Genomic DNA, 18,694 nt, shown 5'->3' with positions numbered 1-18,694 from the left:
TGATGGGGTTGGAAATGGCACTGAAAGCAATGACAGCAAGCAGGGAGGGAAGGGGGTTGTAAGGCAAATAAGCTAGGCTATGTCATCACAGACTTAAATCTATCTAATCCTCTTACTGGACCCTAGCTATATTTTCAGTGACACTGAGTGAAGCTATTGCATCGGCCCATAATCTGCCTTGCTCTCGAATGGCAGAGATGACACTATCTTGTGACTATCCTATTGACTTCAACCTCTAAATGAGCTCATTCTTTAGAAACAGCAAAAGGCTGTGATATTTGCTGGTTTTCACGGGGGCGGTGGGGGAGCTGAGTGACTGTAGGCCTACCTGAAAGCAGCTGGCAGAGGAGATACGAGGAAGGACTAGGCACAATGGGACTAGGGACAATGAGGTCACCCCTAAACAACTCATCTCACGAGATCTGCCAGTAAATTGTAAGCAAAATATACTCATCACAAACGTGACACGAGTAGGTTTTTGTTCCAAGTAATGCCATTATCATTTGGAGTCAGGGAAACAAAACGTCTGTCCGTCCTCCCACACACAGTAAATGATAATAACGTTTAGCTTTCACATATGATTTGTGGCAAGAAGCAGGGCAACACAATGCCTATGTGTAACATGCATATGCTATGCCACAATGTAGGAAAACTGTAAACATTGCCCATGCAAAAATAATTGAAACAGTATACGTGTTAGTCTATACTGATACCTATCAGAGCACACTCAAGCATAACAAACACACAACCGACCTAGTCTCTATAGCTGCCAGCTAGCCATATCAGGGCCATACCAGGGCTGGCTAACTAGGTTGGTGATGATGGGAAGAGATGCCTGCTGAAAAGGCAGGTTAGCCAGCTTCAACTAAAAACAGCTGTTTCACAATAACAAACTCGTTTGATACATTGCTAGTTGTGCAAATGACTTCCAAAAAGGTTTGAAAATGACAGCTTACCTTCACATATAGTAACATTAGGTAGAATCCAGGGCTTCTCTGGACATGTTATGGACTTATTATAAAGCCATACCATGCACAGTCTGCCTGCACTGCTGCTGCCATCTTGTCCTGGGCGACAGGAGGGGAGAGCTCGCTCTCGACAACACCACCATCTCCCACATTTTTAAACTTCAAATAACTCACGCGTATAAACGTTCAATAACACCGAACTTAGCCCAAGATGTAGCTATACAGCTCAAGTTCTCCTTCTGGCTCTTTGGGCGACGAAGGCCATCTCTGAAAGGGCGTCCGGTGCCCCTCTCTCTCCTGAACGGTGCTCCCGTCGTGGCAGCAGTCTCTACGCCGTCCCTCTGTCTGTCGACTGCGTGCGGATTGTTAGTGAGATGATGGCACGGAGCTAGACCAGACCAATCGATAGATGAGTTGTGAGCTGATGGCATGCAGCTAGACCAGACCAATCGATAGATGAGTTGCTCACGCACACCACATCCACAGTGACGTGACAGCCGTTAACGTTGTATGATGGACAGCCAAACAGGGGTGGGGTGGGGGAGCTTGTTGACAAAACAAAATGAATGAATGAAACAAAATGAGTATAAAACAAATTGTTATTTTATTTTTATATTGTTTTTCAGGGTGTCAGTTTGGCCCCAGTATGAGTTCACTTTTATTGATAAATAATTATGGCGTCAGGATTATGTCATAAATAATTAAGTAATAGCAATAATTCACTGAATCTCGGTTATCTTGAAAATTCATTGTATGGGTAGGTTTTGAGTAAGAAAGAATAATTTGCCTTTCAGATCATACTTAGTACTGTAACAAGCTCGAGAACAATGTGTTGTATAGTGTATGTATTCATTTCAGGTATCGCTTACTAAATTATGTTTATCTGTTCATATTGTAAATAATCAACAAGTGCTTGCATGTTTATCAACTGCATCTTCCTGAAAGATATTCATTGGAGAGGGGGTAATTGATATGCAAGTTGCCTAGGAAACTGACTCAGTTTTCGTTTACAAGAGGTCTGTCTGTAGAACATGATGATGTGTTGTGGATGGATGTTCCTAATTTGGAATTCATTGTACACTACTATGGAAGCTATAAAAAGAGTTATAATTACAAATATATCTGTTGTTACCACCGTAAAAAAATAAAATAAAAAAGCCTGTGGAGGTATTCCACTAGAGATGGTGAGAGTATAATAGTGTAGAAAGTAGAGTAGAGTATAATAGTGTAGAAAGTAGAGTAGAGTAGCGTAGTGTTGAAAGTAGAGTAGAGTAGCGTAGTGTTGAAAGTAAAGTAACTATTTATTTTAAAGTAACTAATTATCTTCAAGATAACTTGTGTGTATGGCTTGCTGATAGCACAATATATACACAATAGCACAATTCACTGAGTACATGACAGATACAGACAGAGAAAACCATAAAGTCCCAAAATATTTTGAACTTTTTAGTAGTAAGTATTGCATGAGGCAACCAACCAGGTTTGTCACATGCTGATTTCCAACATACTGGTCAACCAGCTGGTGCAACATGGCTGAGCAAATGGCTTCATAGTTGTCAGTCACAGCCTGTTTTGTCATATATGTGTATTGTGACACTACCAGCTGCTTGTCCCATCCCTGGCCTGGTAGTTGTAATAAGGGAATTAGTAGAAAACAACTTGAGTATTTTGAGAAGTCTGAGATGGTTGGGAATTGACCAGCCATCCATTTGTAAACTAAGGGATGAGGTTTGTTGTAAAGAGAAAACCTGAGTCCTCATAGGCAATGCCTGATTAGCTACTGACCAAGCTAGGAGGGCTTCAGAGTCCTGTAGAGCAACAGTGTTTGCTGTTTCACCCTTCTCTGTAGCATTCAGAGTCCTGTAGAGCAACAGTGTTTGCTGTTTCACCTTCTCTGTAGCATGTAGCTTGTAGCTTCTCTGTAGCATGTAATAGATACATATGTAGTTCATGTGCTAGATTGTTACTGAGTACACTTCAATCTTAACCCTAATGATGAGACGACCATTTAGATCCTCATCATCTTAACCCTAATGATGAGACGACCATGTAGATCCTGCACTGCACTGCACTGGAGTTGAACATCCCTGAATCATTGTAGGGTGAGTCACTTGAGGTAAGGAGATTGTGCCTAACACTTAATGGACCCATCTGTCTAAATAGACTAGCAATCATCCTAATGAATGGGTATGTCCCTCCTATGTGGATAAATTACACAGTCAGTAATACCACTAATTAATATAATTACTCACCTCTATTCACTGTTTTTAAACATTGCAGACAAGATGTTCAGAAATGTACAATAACTGAAAGTTAGTGACATTCACACATTCAACCTCAGGATATGAATTCAGATGAGTCCAAACCAGCCTTTAAAAATATATATATATATATATGGCATCACGCAAAACATCCAAGTCAAACTGTGAGAGCCAGCAGACATCTTGAATAACCCTACCCTACAGTTTCATTCTCAAGAATAAAACTGTAGGATTACCCTAACCACCACACATTCACATATTACTATTTTTTATCACAAAAAGCAGCTATTTGAGGAGTATTCTAGGTTTGAGCTAAGAGGGATGAACACACAGCTCAGACCGTCTGGAGACACCATCCTGACAAAGAGAACAGCTTATTATAAGCCCTCACTGTCTGAAGTGGCCAACTAGGGGTCAACTGTAACCTAATCTGACAACAGGCAACTGTCAGCCCCAGCCCCCGTTCCAACTCCAGCCTGCCACCCCCCCCCCCCCTTCCCCCAGGGCAGAGACCAGGCTTGGCCGGGCCCAGCTGGTGAAGGCAACAGGTGTGAGAGCTTGTGTCCTGGCCTTGCTGCTGTAAGCCTTACGTCTGTCTGCTCAGCAGCTTTAGCTCCCAGTCTTTGCAGGAATTTGATCATATTTTGGTCGCTACAGTGCCACAAGTTTAGATCTGTTGCGATGCCCTCTGGAGTTATAGGTGATGGAAACAATGACTAACAATGTAAATACTAGCACAACCTCTTGAGAGTTCCAGAGTAGCAAACATTTATGGTAAGCTGCACAGTAGGCTATACTTTAGTAGTTTATTCAGCACAAACCAAATATAGGCCAGCCTACTGATGTGCATGCATGGACTATTGACTAACTGCAGGATGGGTCTGCATGAATCTGATCCGATGTGGATGTCAAATAAGCGACTAGAGATAATGATGGTGATTTGACCATCGGAGACATTGACCCTTCTATTTTAACACACGTTTTGAATATGTCCTTATTAAAAAGCAGTTATCAAGTGAAGTCAAATACGTATGTCCATAGACCTGGAGGCTATTCCACGAACGTTGATTAGTATATCGGCGATAAAAATAAATCAGGCGATCAGGCAACTCGGGATTGGAATTCAAGCCTCAGGTGATTCCTCGAACGAGGATCAGGCTTGTGTCATGAGTGTTCACAGAACACCGGCTTAGAAATCCTCGATATGGGCGCGTGCACACAGACATAAAGAGCCCCGAAGAATCTAACTCTCGAAATGAAGATACTCCACTCTGCAGGGGTCCTACTTTTGCGCAGCATTCCAACTTATTGATCTTTATGAAGACGGAAAAATAAGATGTAAAATAGTGCAATACTGCCGCAATTAACAAGGCGAGGGAAATGGTTTGGCAAGAAATTGCTGACCGATTAAATGCGTAGGTCATACTAGCCCCAGTTATTGTTATATGTTCATATTTTAATAAATTAATATTTACTACTGTGGTGATATGAGCAGCAGGCTACAAACCATCTTAATGTCATGATGGCATAGTGGTATCGACAGCTGCCATAGTACTTATTTGTCATTTTAAGACGGTGGTTCAAATCCCTCTTCTGACACACTTTTTACTGCATTTCGTTGTCTGAATCTAATCTAAAATCTCATCTAAAAAAGTATGTAGGCTATAAAATTATGGTGCAGGCTAATTTACAAGAACTGACACTATTACAATGGTGTTTGAAGCCTTTCTGAGTAGTAAATTATGTTCTTCTAACTGGACCCTGGATTTGGCACAGATTATTTTTTCTTATGATTACTGATGGATAGATGATTCACTTAGACAGATATATCTATTTTAAATCGATTTGCATGAAGGCTTCGGTTAAATGTAAAAAAAAAACTAAAAGAAACGAACAAATAAATCAAGTCTCGAACACACAGCCTTCAGAATTCTAGCTGGCTGTCTTAACCACTGCGCCAGCCACACCGCTGTGATGATGGCAATGCAAGTTGATAGACATACCTATTTTATTTTATTTTTACACTTTTTTATTTATCGAAAATATCTATATATCTATCACACTTTCAAAATATCAAGTTATCTATCACACGATCAAACTATCTATCTATCGATCGATCACACTTTCAAAATATCAAATTATCTATCTATCACACAGTCAAACTATCTATCTATCTATCTCGTAAAAAGTGGGAACTAATATTTCCTAAAAGACACTTGAGGAACTGTCGTTCGGGATGTAGTTTCCGCCTGTGAGAGATTTTTTGACGCACGCATTACCTAAACCAGCCTGTAAGTCTGCTCGGGACCAGAATTACTCAGAAGGATTGGTTGCATAGCAACCAAGCAGTGAATTATTTGAGCCACATTGATGGAACCGACCGCAAGCTTATTTAAACCTGGATCAGAGTTAATCGCCTGGATCAGAGTTAATCTCGCCTAGTGGAACAGGCCCCTGGCCCACTGATAATAATGACATAAAACATAACCCTCTGGAACTTGGGAGCCTGAGGATAGCTTTCGGGGACACCAGTTAACATGGTGTCCTTTACATGTGTGGGAAGAGTCTTCTCACAGTCAGCCTGTGCAGCTGCTCTCCTTAATCATTCGTAAGGTGAGCATTGCATCGTCTGCAGTACAAATTACAGCTAGCTAATACGATTTTTTTTTTATTGCATGCAGCACGTGTACTGAGGATAGGTTCTGGGCTCATTTGCTATAGTCTGTTTCCCTTTCTAGCGCTGATCTGCTCTCTACCCCCCTCTGCTGCCTCATATTACAAGGGGGCACAAACAAGTGTGTCAATATACAATATAAAATAGCCTTTACCTCTATAGTTTTCCTCTTATTTTTTGTATTCGCCTTTAGTAGCCGACTAATGCATGTGACATGTAATACAATCGGAGGATATTGTCATCACATGGGTCATGCATGCATGACCTCAACAAACACATCGTTTTCTAGGCCTAGTTGTTTTCCGGTTTATCAAGTATTTTATTTATTTTATTAACTTGGAGAGCTCCTCTTCAACACACTAAAATACAAATACATTGAACAGCTAACCCAGCAAAATGGCAATGAGTAGCACAGAAAGAAAATGAGCAAATCAATAAATATGTTGTATTTGTTTTTATTATACCCTCCCCTTAAACCTACTCTTAACCATTGAGTAAACGCGTAAACTGACCCCAGTTCGGTGTTATTAGTCTGGTGTTCCGTCAGCGGGAGACTTCCTCCCTCGGAAGTGAACATTCTACGGGTGTGTTCGTAAACTCGCTCTGTGAGTGCCAGAGCGCGCACACTGGGTCAACGTCATAGAGCGACCGAGTCATTTAATTGGACGAGAGGAATTCCACGAGTGCTGATCAGATTTCGAGAGCGAATTTACGAACGCGGCCTAAATCGCCATTTTGAGAGAACGACCAGTAGACCTCACCAGACTGTGATACTGGAGTTGCCGTGCAGTCATGCAGATATAGCTAGCTAGTTGTTGTTTTTTAAATGTATAGTTTTATGTTGAGATACTGTCGTTATTGCAGTTTGTAACACAGGGACACTATAACGTCTACAGTCATGTCCACGGAAGGAATAGCCGACCAGGTAAGTGTTTTGGTACCGCGGGCGTTTACACGTCCTCGTACTGGTCGACTGATCACTACGCCTAGGAGGCCGCAGAGATGTAGTTACTACTGTTGTGTCGTTATGTCGGACGGAATGGAGGCGAATAGCTTTGCCCTGTTCCGTCTGACGGACGTGTTATTGCTGCTAAGCTAAACGGCAATATCATTGATCAAACGTCAAACCGTGTATTTTATTCTAGGCCTTCTAAGTCAGCCGAAGTGCAAGCTACTAGACGTTTGGCCGCGCACTCAGCTTGTTTCGTACATGCCTTTTCTAATCGAAATGATAATAATGCACTGGTTGCTCGGTTAACTAGTAAGTTACCCAACCATATCACTTACGTAGTTAGGTTGTGAGTTAGTTAACAAGAGAAAGCAACGTTATCCCAACCCAGGGCTCGTGCAAACATGCGCCTCGTGTCCGCCTGTGCTTTGTCCCATCCCCTGTGTGCTGGGGGAGTGTTTGTGTTAGGAGCAAAGGTCAGGACTAGTTAGTAGTAGGTAAATTTTGAGCAACAAACATCAAACAAGTCTGTAAATTAAGGCATTCGTTTACTCATCGAGATATTCTTGGAAATGTTGACACTTTTTGGGGGGATTTTGTATACGTGCGAGTGTTCAACTTGTAGACAGTGTAGTTACAATCTTAGTGATGGATTCCTCAATATGTAGTGATGGTGTGTGAATGACCCACCAAGCCATCGCTATTGTTTCTCAGTTCATTGTTTCCAAATTGTTATTATTATTATGTTATTGTAGTTCACTTGTCTGTAACTGCTCTTCATGTCTTTTGTTTTTTCTGCAGGCAGAGTATATCCCGGAGAAGGTGAAGAAGGCAGAAAAGAAGTTGGAAGAAAATCCATATGACCTTGACGCATGGAGCATTCTGATTCGAGAAGCACAGGTTTAGTGACGCAGGGTTGCATTCCTCTTACCTGGGATAATCAAATGGGACAAGGGGTGGGAGAGGGGTTGGGAGCAGGAGGGCGGAGGGTGGTTGAAGAATTCTAACAGTGAATGATGCACATGATCATATTTCATATAGGGCTGTATCAACTTGCTTGTCAACATGTGTACATGTAAATGCATTCTACCCTTCTAGAACCAACCAATAGACAAAGCAAGGAAAACGTACGAGCGACTTGTTTCCCAGTTCCCAAGTTCCGGCAGATTCTGGAAACTATTCATTGAAGCTGAGGTTAATACTTTTTTTTGTTTATCACTACTACATGTGTGCATGGGTGTGCATATCCTAACAGGGTCAACAAAGTGATTTTCACACAACCGATAGGGCATTCAAATGGTAAATAAACAATTAGGGTGACGATACAAACCTAACCATTTCTTTTTCAGCAAGCAGTCTATATATGTTCCTGTGGCTCTTTTCTGCGTCTTTTTAAAAAATGGGGTTTAAGTGCTTTTGTTGCATGTTTGATCTGCAACAGCATTAAAACTTTTTTAATAGTATTGGAGTGCTTTAGCCTTTTATTCACTTGTCGTGTCAAGTTATTGCCTCCTGTGTCATTTCTTTGAGGTTGTTTTTGTTTTTGTTCATATACAGTCTGAATGACAGTAAGTGTGTCCAACATAACACATTTTTTTCCCCAGCTCAGTCATACCCCCCCCCCCCCCTCTAGCTGCCACCAGCCATTTGCAATGAAGTAGCCCCAAAGCCTCCTATATTTAATACATAGACCAGAGGTTCCTCCTTCATTCTGAGGGGTTTCTCCAGCAAAACATCTACATCACCCACATTTTGCCCTCCCCATGCCCTGCTCTTTACGTGCCTTTGATACTCCAGCTCCATCCCCCTCACCACATAATGTCAATTATAGGATACCTAACATTTCTGATTTTTTTCTCTCTTGATTAGCTTATATTCAGTCTGTTTTTGTTTTTAATTTAGTTTGCAGTAGTGTGCGTGCACAGCCTATGTTAGGCTTGTATTGATAGCAATATTTTGTGCGCGTACTTGTTAAATTAATTTCCGTTCACAAAGATTAATTCTGGTAACGCTCTGATAATTGCCCCGTTAAGTGATTCACACAAATGGATGCTTGGAATCCAATAACGTTTTGGGGATGGAGTTGGTAAGTATGGATGAGCTGAGAGCATGATTGGACTGACCAAGCATCCTTTATTTAGATGTGATGTTATGCCCACCACATTTGGTCACCCGGGTCACGAGACGAGAGCTGTTCACTCATGCTGTCAGATATCATTCTGCCACTACCCCATTCACACCTAGTGAGAATTGGATGGGTATGAGCAATATGATAATAGCTCCATAATAACACCCGGATCTTTCTGAGTTGTTACTATAGAGAGTACAGGGATCAGGGCTAGACTAGGGAGTGTTTTTGGGACCATGCAATATTCTCAGAATAGACCGCCACTTTCTCACCTTCCACTCTTTTCCACTGGTCTGTTGTGACTTGAACACAATCAGACTAGACCAGGTTTCTCGTGCACCTGCATGAATAGCTGGGAGCTGACCATAGAGTCTAGAAGCTCCATTCAGTTTCTATGCTGTAGGTAGGGACTCAGAATGGCCCCATTCAACTTAGTATTTAGCACAGCCTATAGGTCATGCTGTACAAGTTCACCCATCTGTTGTATTTCTTTTGTTAATTTTGTCAGTCCTACCATTTGTTTGCCATTAAGACAACTCAAATTGTCAGTAAATATCTAGCTGCCCAGCATTTTATAGAATGTTGATGACCCTTTGATTTAAATCTGGATGGGAGTCAAGTGGAGCTTACTTCAGTCTTGTGTTTTTTATGTGTCTCTTGGTCTCTGCTTTGAGGTTTTTCAGCCTCAGGGGTTTCGTGTAGGTCTTTGCATGCTAGTTCATGCAAGCACTGGATGAATGGGGCAAAGGGTGTTTGGGTATGCATGGGACTATCACGCAAGTAAAAGGGATTTTTTTTTTGTTGGTTTTGATTTGCCCCCAAATCAGTTACTGCTATAGTCATTAATTATTTGTATGCTATTATACTTGTGTGTGATCGGGGCAATTGTCCATTAACACAAGTAATTGCTGAAAAATGTAACAAAATTGTATTCCTTTGCTGAGAGAGTGTTAATTAGGGATCAACTCATCTCGATAGGCCCAGTCTCAGTTTGAGGAATGATGTTTTCCCTGAAACCAAGAACATTATATTTTTGATGTAGCAGAGGTGAATTCTATGCATATACACATGTGTCTGCAACACACAGAAATCTAGATATTCTAATGAAATTAAATATTACTAAACAATCTGACCTTTTTAAAAATTTACTAAGATGGGGAAGAAAGAAAGAAAAATCACTTGAAGTTGTGTGTATTAATCATACAGAGAGCTTATTCTTTTTCTACAATCAGAATCCTCTTAGGAATTCACTTTTAAACTGTTCATACTAGTACACTACGTGTTGTAAGACACCAACCTTAAGGTGCAACCCAGGGAAACAGTATCTTTGCTCTGCATCCGACTAGGTTTTGTGGCACATTTGACCATATTTTAGTGGTTGTTTTGTGGTTATTTGTCTTGCTTACAACCCAATCCCAGTCCCATACCCTGGTCAACGTTCAAGGGGTTGATCTGAGTGTGCATAAGACAATGCTGAAGTTATCCTGTTCTCAACATGTTTTTTATTTTACCCTCTGCGTTTCTGGGAAAGTGATTTAATGGCATACTGTATTATAATAAAACCAATAACCAGAGACATTCTGCATTGTGAGTTATTGCATCTTTTCTTCGTGGTGTTATTGATCATCATAATGGCAGTAGATTGCAATTCCTGACTTGATGAGTGTACTGTCCAGTTCATACTATTCCCCCTGTTCCATAACAATCCATATATTTAAGTCCACATGAAATTGTGTTAAATTGATCCAAATTGATAACACTTGCCACTTCCCTGCTTTAGCCTATACACAGTATTGAGTTTGTTGGCTGTATGCTGAATGGATGTGCTAGCTAGCAGTGATTGCCATCCGGCTTTGATGTGCTTGAGTAGTTCATGTGGTATTTGGGGTGAAGGGCTTACTCTGAGGTTCAGGATTTTTTTTTGTTTTTGTGAAGAGAACAATTCAGAATAGGCCTAGGTTTTTTGTTTGCTTGCTGTGAACAAACTTGCATTGCGTTTTCAGTCAGAATCAAGTTGTTTTGTTTCCTTTTTTATTCGAAGTGTTTCAGCCTTCTGTTCTCTGAGGCACTCAACCTCTACACCCATCTCTACTAAGGGGTTTGTGCAGCTACTGGAACAACAGTTAACTGTAGTCTGCCACACAAACAGGCCCTTTGTCCCAGGCAGGCTAACTGGTAAAGCTTGGTGTTTCTAATTACGCTAACAGACACTGCATGATACATCATATCAGGACAGGAGAGGCTCTGACTACACTGGCCCTGGAGTGGTGAATAGGGGTGGTCCGCTGGGGAGGGGTCCCTTGCTGCTATGCCAAAGGTCCACCCAAACTGCCTGCACTGGAGGCTGTTTTCATGGTCGTGCCAAAGTCTGTTTCCTGCTACTGACAGCCAATGAGCTTCCTTGATGATTGGGCCCTAGCAATAACAGGTTTAGTGAAATGTGATACTGCAGTGAAGGGATTAGATATGGCCTTTATTCCTCACTATACATTTTAGGCACAGATTAAACTTTTCCTCTTATTATCTTTTCACTTGTTATCTTTTAACCAATGCCAAGCTGTAATATAGGTGGGTGAGTTCTCCCAGATAGACCTGTGTTGCAAGTCTATTTACTTAAGAATTTTCTTTTGAAAAGTGTGTTGTTTTTCTCACAACAGGTTGCTCATGTGGCTCATTCTGCTCCATGGTGTACAATGAGAATAAACCCTCAACTTCCAAAAAGTCATTTGTCATTCTTTTGTGAAATTCACTTTGTTGATCTTTAAGGAATTGTGTGTGTGTGAGAGAGAGAGAGAAATGTTGAGTTTGCATGCATGATTGTTACTATCCATTAATTACACAGTAGACATGTGTATTGTTGAATTAACACTGCATTTACGATTTATCCACAGATCAAGGCTAAAAACTATGACAAGGTAGAGAAGGTGAGTGTCAAACTGATCCAGTTGTCCTCAATTGGCCTCTCAAAGACCTGTAATCGTCTTGATTAGTTGGCTCTTAGAGTTCCACCCCCCCCTCCTCCCTCTGGATGGATCCCAGAGTGAACCTGACTCATCCAGTGTTGCCAGTAACAACCAACAAGGCTAATTACGTCACCACTAACTCCTCACCACCGGTGATTGAGCAGGTCCTGGGAATGCAGCGTCACGCTACTGCTGTGACTCAACAGCTATATCAGCTGTTACTGTTTTTTTACGTAATGGCGAGGTGATCCATGTCCGTCTCCCTGACTGTTATGAATCACCGAGGTCTTATCAGCTCTCTGTAGTTTGTCGAAGACTAGAATTGGATTTGGTGTGCATTTTTGAACGTTTGCCCCTTCCCCTCCCTGCTATAGTTGTTTCAGAGATGCCTGATGAAGGTGCTGCACATCGACCTGTGGAAATGCTACCTCTCATACGTCCGGGAGACCAAAGGAAAGCTGCCTACCTACAAGTAGGGTTACATACCACGTGGAATAACTGAATGATGTGTCCTAATGTACTGAATCAATTTATCAAATTACCCCCCCCCCCACCCAACTCACTTCGCCTTGCCTATCTGCAGAGAAAAGATGGCCCAGGCGTACGACTTTGCCCTGGATAAGATCGGCATGGAGATCATGTCTTACCAGGTAAAACATCTGCATAATGTTGATCGCACAGTAATGATGTTGCGCGGCAGTCGTCATCCTGATAATTAAAACGTGTGCTTCCCCCCCCCCCCCCGATCAGATATGGGTGGACTACATCAACTTCCTCAAAGGAGTGTAAGTACAGCTCTTACCTAGAAGCACTGTTCATCTCAAGTCTTTTTCGAGAACGTAGACCAGAAGTGACTCAACCCCCTTCCCACGTGTACTCCCTCTCCAGTGAAGCGGTCGGCTCGTACGCCGAGAACCAGCGGATCACGGCAGTTCGCAGGGTGTACCAGAGGGGCTGCGTGAACCCCATGATCAACATCGAACAGCTCTGGAGAGACTACAGCAAGTATGAGGAGGTGAGACACGCCCACCTTTGCCCTCTGACTCCTATGAGTGATCAAGGGTTGAGTGACTGAACCTTTCGGTGTCAGTGTCATTACGCTACACGGTGCTGACCTTGTGTGTCCTGTACCAGGGCATCAACGTCCACCTGGCCAAGAAGATGATCGAGGACCGCAGCAGGGACTACATGAACGCTAGGAGAGTGGCCAAGGTGAGGTCCTCCACGTCGTAAAACAACGGGCGCAGCGACCGTCGAGGGGATGAGTGTGAACAGACTAGGCTGAGTGAATATCAACTGATTGTGTGTGTGTGTGTGTGTGTGTGTGTGTGTGTGCGTGCGTGTGCTCCAGGAGTATGAGACGGTGATGAAGGGTCTGGACAGGAACGCCCCCTCGGTGCCCCCCCAGAACTCCCCCCAGGAGTCCCAGCAGGTGGAGATGTGGAAGAAGTACATCCAGTGGGAGAAGAGCAACCCGCTACGGACAGAAGACCAGACGCTCATCACCAAGAGAGGTGTGTGTGTGTGTGGATGTGGGTGGGTGGGTGGGTGGGACTCAACTCAACTCGGTCAAGATTTGAATTCACAGACACTGATCCAACAAACTGTCTCAGAGTTTACGGACACCACAGACAATAGACACGTGTTGATTCAGTGTCGTCGTGGCCAGGACGTTTTTTGTGAGTGTCACAGCCCTAACGCCCCGTCTCTCGTCCCGTGTCGCAGTGATGTTCGCCTACGAGCAGTGCCTGCTGGTCCTGGGCCACCACCCTGACGTGTGGTACGAGGCGGCACAGTACCTGGAGCAGTCCAGCAAGCTGCTGGCAGAGAAGGGGGTAAGACAGCACCGGTAGAGTATGACATAACCTGTGTGTGTTTGTGTGTGTGTGTGTGTGTGCGTGTGCGTGCGCGTGCGTGCGCGCATTGAAGTTCTTTATTTATCCCCGAGGGGAAATTACTTTCTCACAGCAGCAAGATTAAAAGAGTATGGGGGATAAAAAGACACATAATAGATAATGAATAAAAATAGGGAATAAATAGAGTGGACACAACAGTACGGTACAGACTAACAGAGAAATACAGCTACGCATATTAACAACATTGTTAAGAACAAGATGTTACAGTCAGTCTGAGGTCAGAATAAGTGCTCTATAATCCATGAACTCAGTGCTCTATAGTCCATGAACTCAGTGCTCTATAGTCCATGACCTCAGTGCTCTATAGTCCATGACCTCAGTGCTCTATAGTCCATGAACTCAGTGCTCTATAGTCCATGACCTCAGTGGTCTTCAGTCCATTCGAGGGGGGGACGGGACGGACGGACTAGGGTCCAGAGAGCTGACTCTGTGGTTCCCTCTCCACCCCGTCAGGACATGAACAACGCCAAGCTGTTCAGCGACGAGGCAGCCAACATCTACGAGCGCGCCATCGGGACCCTGCTGAAGAAGAACATGCTGCTCTACTTCTCCTTCGCCGACTACGAGGAGGTCAGTATCCCCCCGACCATGCCAGGGAGCTCAGCGAATCGTATTTGTGACGACCGCAAAATAAAAGAAATCGGGAAAAAACGAATTAGCCAAAGCTGTAACGGATAATGATGAATGGCGGTCAATCGTCCGCACGCGACTAGAATCGCCAGAGGCTGTGGGACCTATTCATTAGCCTCGTCTCATTCCCGTCAGACTAATTTCCATCAATTATTACGGAGCCGTCTCGGCTGTCTCTTCGAGTTAAAAGCGATCGAGCGGAGGGCAATAATGACGAACGACAACGACCACCTGTGCTCTGCTCCTCTCCTCTCCTCAGAGTCGAATGAAACACGAAAAGGTCCACAGCATATACAACCGCTTCCTGGCCATCGAGGACATCGACCCCACGCTAGTCTACATCCAGTACATGAAGTTCGCCAGGCGGGCGGAGGGCATCAAGTCGGGCCGGATCATCTTTAAGAAGGCCCGGGAGGACCTGCGCACCCGCCACCACGTCTACGTGACCGCCGCGCTGATGGAGTACTACTGCAGCAAGGTCGGCACACGTAGGATCCCCTACACACATGTGACAAGTCACACACACACACACACACACACACACACACTGAGTTCATGCCAGCTGGAGCCATGCTGCTGATTTTACAAATGTACTAGTTTTCTAGCTGAATATGTATGTATATTATGTATTTTATATATATATTTATGATGTATTTTGTATATATATATATATTTATGATGTCTTTTGTATATATATTTGATATGTATATATTTACTGTTGCCTTCCTTCGCAGGACAAATCAGTGGCCTTTAAGATATTTGAGCTCGGCTTGAAGAAATATGGAGACATTCCAGAATATATACTTGCATACATAGATTACCTCTCGCACCTTAACGGTAAGTTACCCTTCGCGGGCTGACAAATGTATAGATCGGTTTATGGATCAGGTCTTTTGGATGATAAATGAATATGATTGATTTAGTCTGAAGCGGTGAGGAGGAGTGCCTGATCTCTCTCTCTCTTTCTTTTTCTGGTTTTCCAGAGGACAACAACACTAGGGTTCTGTTCGAACGTGTTCTCACCTCCGGAAGCCTCTCGCCAGATAAATCTGGGTACGGTGAATTCTGTAATAACAGCCACGTGAGGCTTGTGTCAGTTCAGTACTTTGGCTGTTTAGTATTTGTGTGTGGGTGTTATGTTTATTCCCGACCTGCTTCTCTCTACTCACTCTCTCTACTCTCTCTCCTCTCTCTCTACTCTCTACTCACTCTCTCTCTCTCTCCACTCTCTCTCTCCACTCTATCTGTCTCTCAGTGAGATCTGGGCACGGTTCCTCGCCTTTGAGAGCAACATCGGGGACCTGGCCAGTATCCTGAAGGTGGAGCGCAGGCGTTTCACCGCCTTTAAGGACGAGTACGAAGGCAAAGAGACGGCCCTCCTGGTCGACAGGTACAAGTTCATGGACCTGTACCCCTGCTCGGCCAGCGAACTCAAAGCCCTCGGATACAAGGTCGGTATCGTGTCCTCTCTCTCTCTCCCTCTCCCCCTCCCCCTCTCCCTCTCCCTCCCCCTCCCCCTCCCCCTCTCCCTCTCCCTCTCTCCCTCTCTCTCTCTCTCCCTATCTCCTCTCTCTCTCTCTCTCCCTCTCCTCTCTCTCTCCTTTCCCTCTCTCTCTCTCTCTCTCTCTCTCTCTCTCTCCCTCTCCCTCTCTCTCTCTCCCTCTCTCTCTCTCTCTCCTCTCTCTCTCTGTCTCTCTCTCATCCTCCCCTCCAGTACAGTCAGAGGAATGGGCATCTGTCCCTTATTCCCCTCGACTCATTCTGACGGGTTGTTCTGTGTTTCCTGTGTGTTTCCAGGACGTGTCCCGTGCCAAACTAGCAGCTCTGCTCCCGGAGACAGTGGTGACTCCCTCCGCCCCCACCACCAAAGAGGAGGGCGACCGCAAACCCGAGTACCCCAAACCTGACACCAACCAGATGATCCCCTACCAGCCCCGCCACCTCGCCCGTACGTACCCCCGTTAACACGCGCCCAACCTCCCCCCACCCTCAATCCATCTAGCCCCCTACTCCTCAGCCACCACCACCTAAGAGTTTGACCTAGTTTCACGGTAGCCTCCGATTCTCTCAATTTCTAACCCCAAAACTCTGAGCTCTTAACCCTCCACAGACGTCCTCACGTGATTCGTCGTGAAGTGAAATAAACGTACGTGCTTGTAAGTCATGTGAGTAACTTCCTGCTTCCTGTGCGCTCCGGCCCACAGCTCCTGGCCTCCACCCAGTCCCAGGAGGGGTGTTCCCAGTCCCCCCGGCCGCCGTCTACCTGATGAAGATGCTGCCTCCCCCCCAATGCTTCATGGTCAGTCCCACCCCTCCACCGCTACACAGAAACAACCCCTAATCTTACAATCCCTAACACCATATTTACAAATCCCTCAGTCCAGACCCACCTGGTAAACAATCAGTTTCATCCCATTGCTAAGATTAACAGTAGAATCCAGTGAATTATGACCCGAACCCGAACCCAACAACCGACAGTTGTTGTTGGAGTCCTGTAGTAATAATAATAATAATAACTTTTATTTGTATAGCACTTTTCTTGTAAGCATTGCAGCTCAAAGTGCTCCAATCATTATATAATCATAATTTAATTATTTAGTCATTTAAAGGCAATATTAAAAAGATTTAACCAGCAGGGTTCTTTTGTCTTGACTTGAACATATTTGCTGAGGTTGCATCCCTAATGCAAACTGGCAGTGCATTCCACAATTTGGGTGCATAAAATGAGAGTGCAGCCTCACCAAATCTCTCTCTGTACTCCTGTTCTTGACTGAGGTTGTGGTTTTCCTTCCCTGCAGGGTCCCTTCGTGCAGGTGGATGAGCTGATGGAGAGCTTTAGGAGATGCACGCTCCCTGAGAGTAAGTGACCTTCCTCTACACTTTTACATCCAGGTTGTTGTTTTTTTCTTTTTGTATTGGAGAACGCACACCGCAGAAAACTTGGGCAAGGTGCTAGCGATGAAGCTATTGAAAGAAGTAGATGCCGTTCCAGATGCAAAAATGTGGTTTGAATATGACAACGGTTTCGGCCGTAGCCTTTGTCAAGTCTTAAATTTAAAAACGTATCCAAGACTTGACAAAGGCTACGGCCGAAACCGTTGGCATATTAAAACCAAATTTTTGCATCTGGACCTACAGTGTGCGGCATCTACTTCTTTCAATAGTATTTTTCTGTATGTCATCTGTTTGTCAACGGAGACTGTATGGTATACGTCATGATCCTCATCCGATGTCCCCCCCCCCTCCCTCCCCGTAGCTGTGGACGCAGCCGTGGAGCTGATCACAGGCAGACAGCCCGAGACGGGCGGGGAGGGGAACGGAGCCGTGGAGAACCACGCCGTGGCCAAGACCCTGAAGAGGCCCAACGCCGACTCTGACGAGGAGGAGGACAAGGGGGCCGTCGCCCCGCCCGTACACGACATCTACCGCGCACGCCAACAGAAGCGGATCCGATAAACACACACACACTGACACACACACACACGGGATGGACTCTGCAGGAATGGAACCCTTACTGTCGGAACTGTTAGGGTAATACGGACGTCAGAATCTTTGTGAGTGAGTCCTCTGGCCGATCCAACCTCTGTTCTCGTTCCCTCTTACACACACAGACACACACACACACACCTGTGGTTTTTTTGTGTGTTTTTGTCCTTTGTTTTTGTTTTTTTTAACAGTTTTATTTTTAAAAACTGGATGTTATACTGTACAAAGTTTTTAATTCAACCCTTGGTTTGACACGCCGTTGAGTTTTCCACCTGTGAAGATCTGGTGATGGCAAAGTGGAATCTGCCTGTTTTTCTAGCCAAATGGAAAGAACACATTTCCTTCCAATAAAAAGGGGAGAAATCGAAACGAAATTGTCTCCTGTCTTTTGTGTTAATGAATTAACCCCTCATCTCATTGATTTATCACAATGTCATTTGTGTATTAAACTTTTACTGACTTTTCTTTTTTTACATTGAACGGTAGGCTACCATGCATGTTGTATTCTCTCCACTAGGGGGCAGGATTATACTGTATTGTTAAGGGGCATACTGTACAGCAGGCCTTGCATTATGTTGGCAATCAAATATGTCTGTATATTTAGTGTTATCTGGCTCCTCTTCTAAGAGTCTCCACCCATCTAATCATATTAATTCTGTAAACGTTGGGATCTCTTTAGAAGAACACAACATCACAAGGCCTTCTGCCTAGCAGGGTTC

General features: G+C 44.1%; 2 protein-coding genes across 3 annotated transcripts in view; one reads left to right on the top strand and one right to left on the bottom strand.

Annotated features, from left to right (window-relative positions):
* Window positions 1–1,032, bottom strand: part of hipk3b (homeodomain interacting protein kinase 3b) — a gene marked incomplete at both ends in the record, with an annotated part of 56,485 nt that extends 55,453 nt beyond the window's left edge. The window contains one exon of the mRNA XM_080550409.1: window positions 957–1,032. Coding sequence (XP_080406535.1) covers window positions 957–1,032 — 76 coding nt within the window. The remainder of the gene's footprint in view (window positions 1–956) is intronic.
* A 5,622-nt stretch (window positions 1,033–6,654) lies between these two features.
* cstf3 (cleavage stimulation factor, 3' pre-RNA, subunit 3) lies at window positions 6,655–18,290 on the top strand. 2 transcript variants are annotated; one of them, XM_080550446.1, is made up of 20 exons: window positions 6,655–6,828; window positions 7,654–7,752; window positions 7,951–8,046; window positions 11,872–11,904; window positions 12,318–12,415; window positions 12,527–12,593; window positions 12,694–12,728; window positions 12,832–12,958; window positions 13,078–13,155; window positions 13,295–13,457; window positions 13,669–13,778; window positions 14,313–14,429; window positions 14,749–14,967; window positions 15,224–15,326; window positions 15,473–15,542; window positions 15,745–15,940; window positions 16,287–16,437; window positions 16,694–16,788; window positions 17,288–17,348; window positions 17,746–18,290. In XM_080550446.1, exons 1-20 carry the CDS (start codon window positions 6,802–6,804, stop codon window positions 17,943–17,945), a joined length of 2,145 nt encoding a protein of 714 aa, XP_080406572.1. In that variant the 5' UTR covers window positions 6,655–6,801; the 3' UTR covers window positions 17,946–18,290. The 2 variants fall into 2 exon arrangements, with proteins under 2 accessions (XP_080406572.1, XP_080406571.1); XM_080550445.1 differs by lacking the exon at window positions 6,655–6,828 and having other exon boundaries at window positions 7,454–7,752.
* The last annotated feature ends 404 nt before the right edge of the window (window positions 18,291–18,694 follow it).

This window comes from Nansenia antarctica, assembly GCF_963989245.1.
Source record: "Nansenia antarctica genome assembly, chromosome: 1".
Lineage (NCBI taxonomy): Eukaryota > Metazoa > Chordata > Actinopteri > Argentiniformes > Microstomatidae > Nansenia > Nansenia antarctica.
This window is presented reverse-complemented; position numbering and strand designations above follow the sequence as displayed.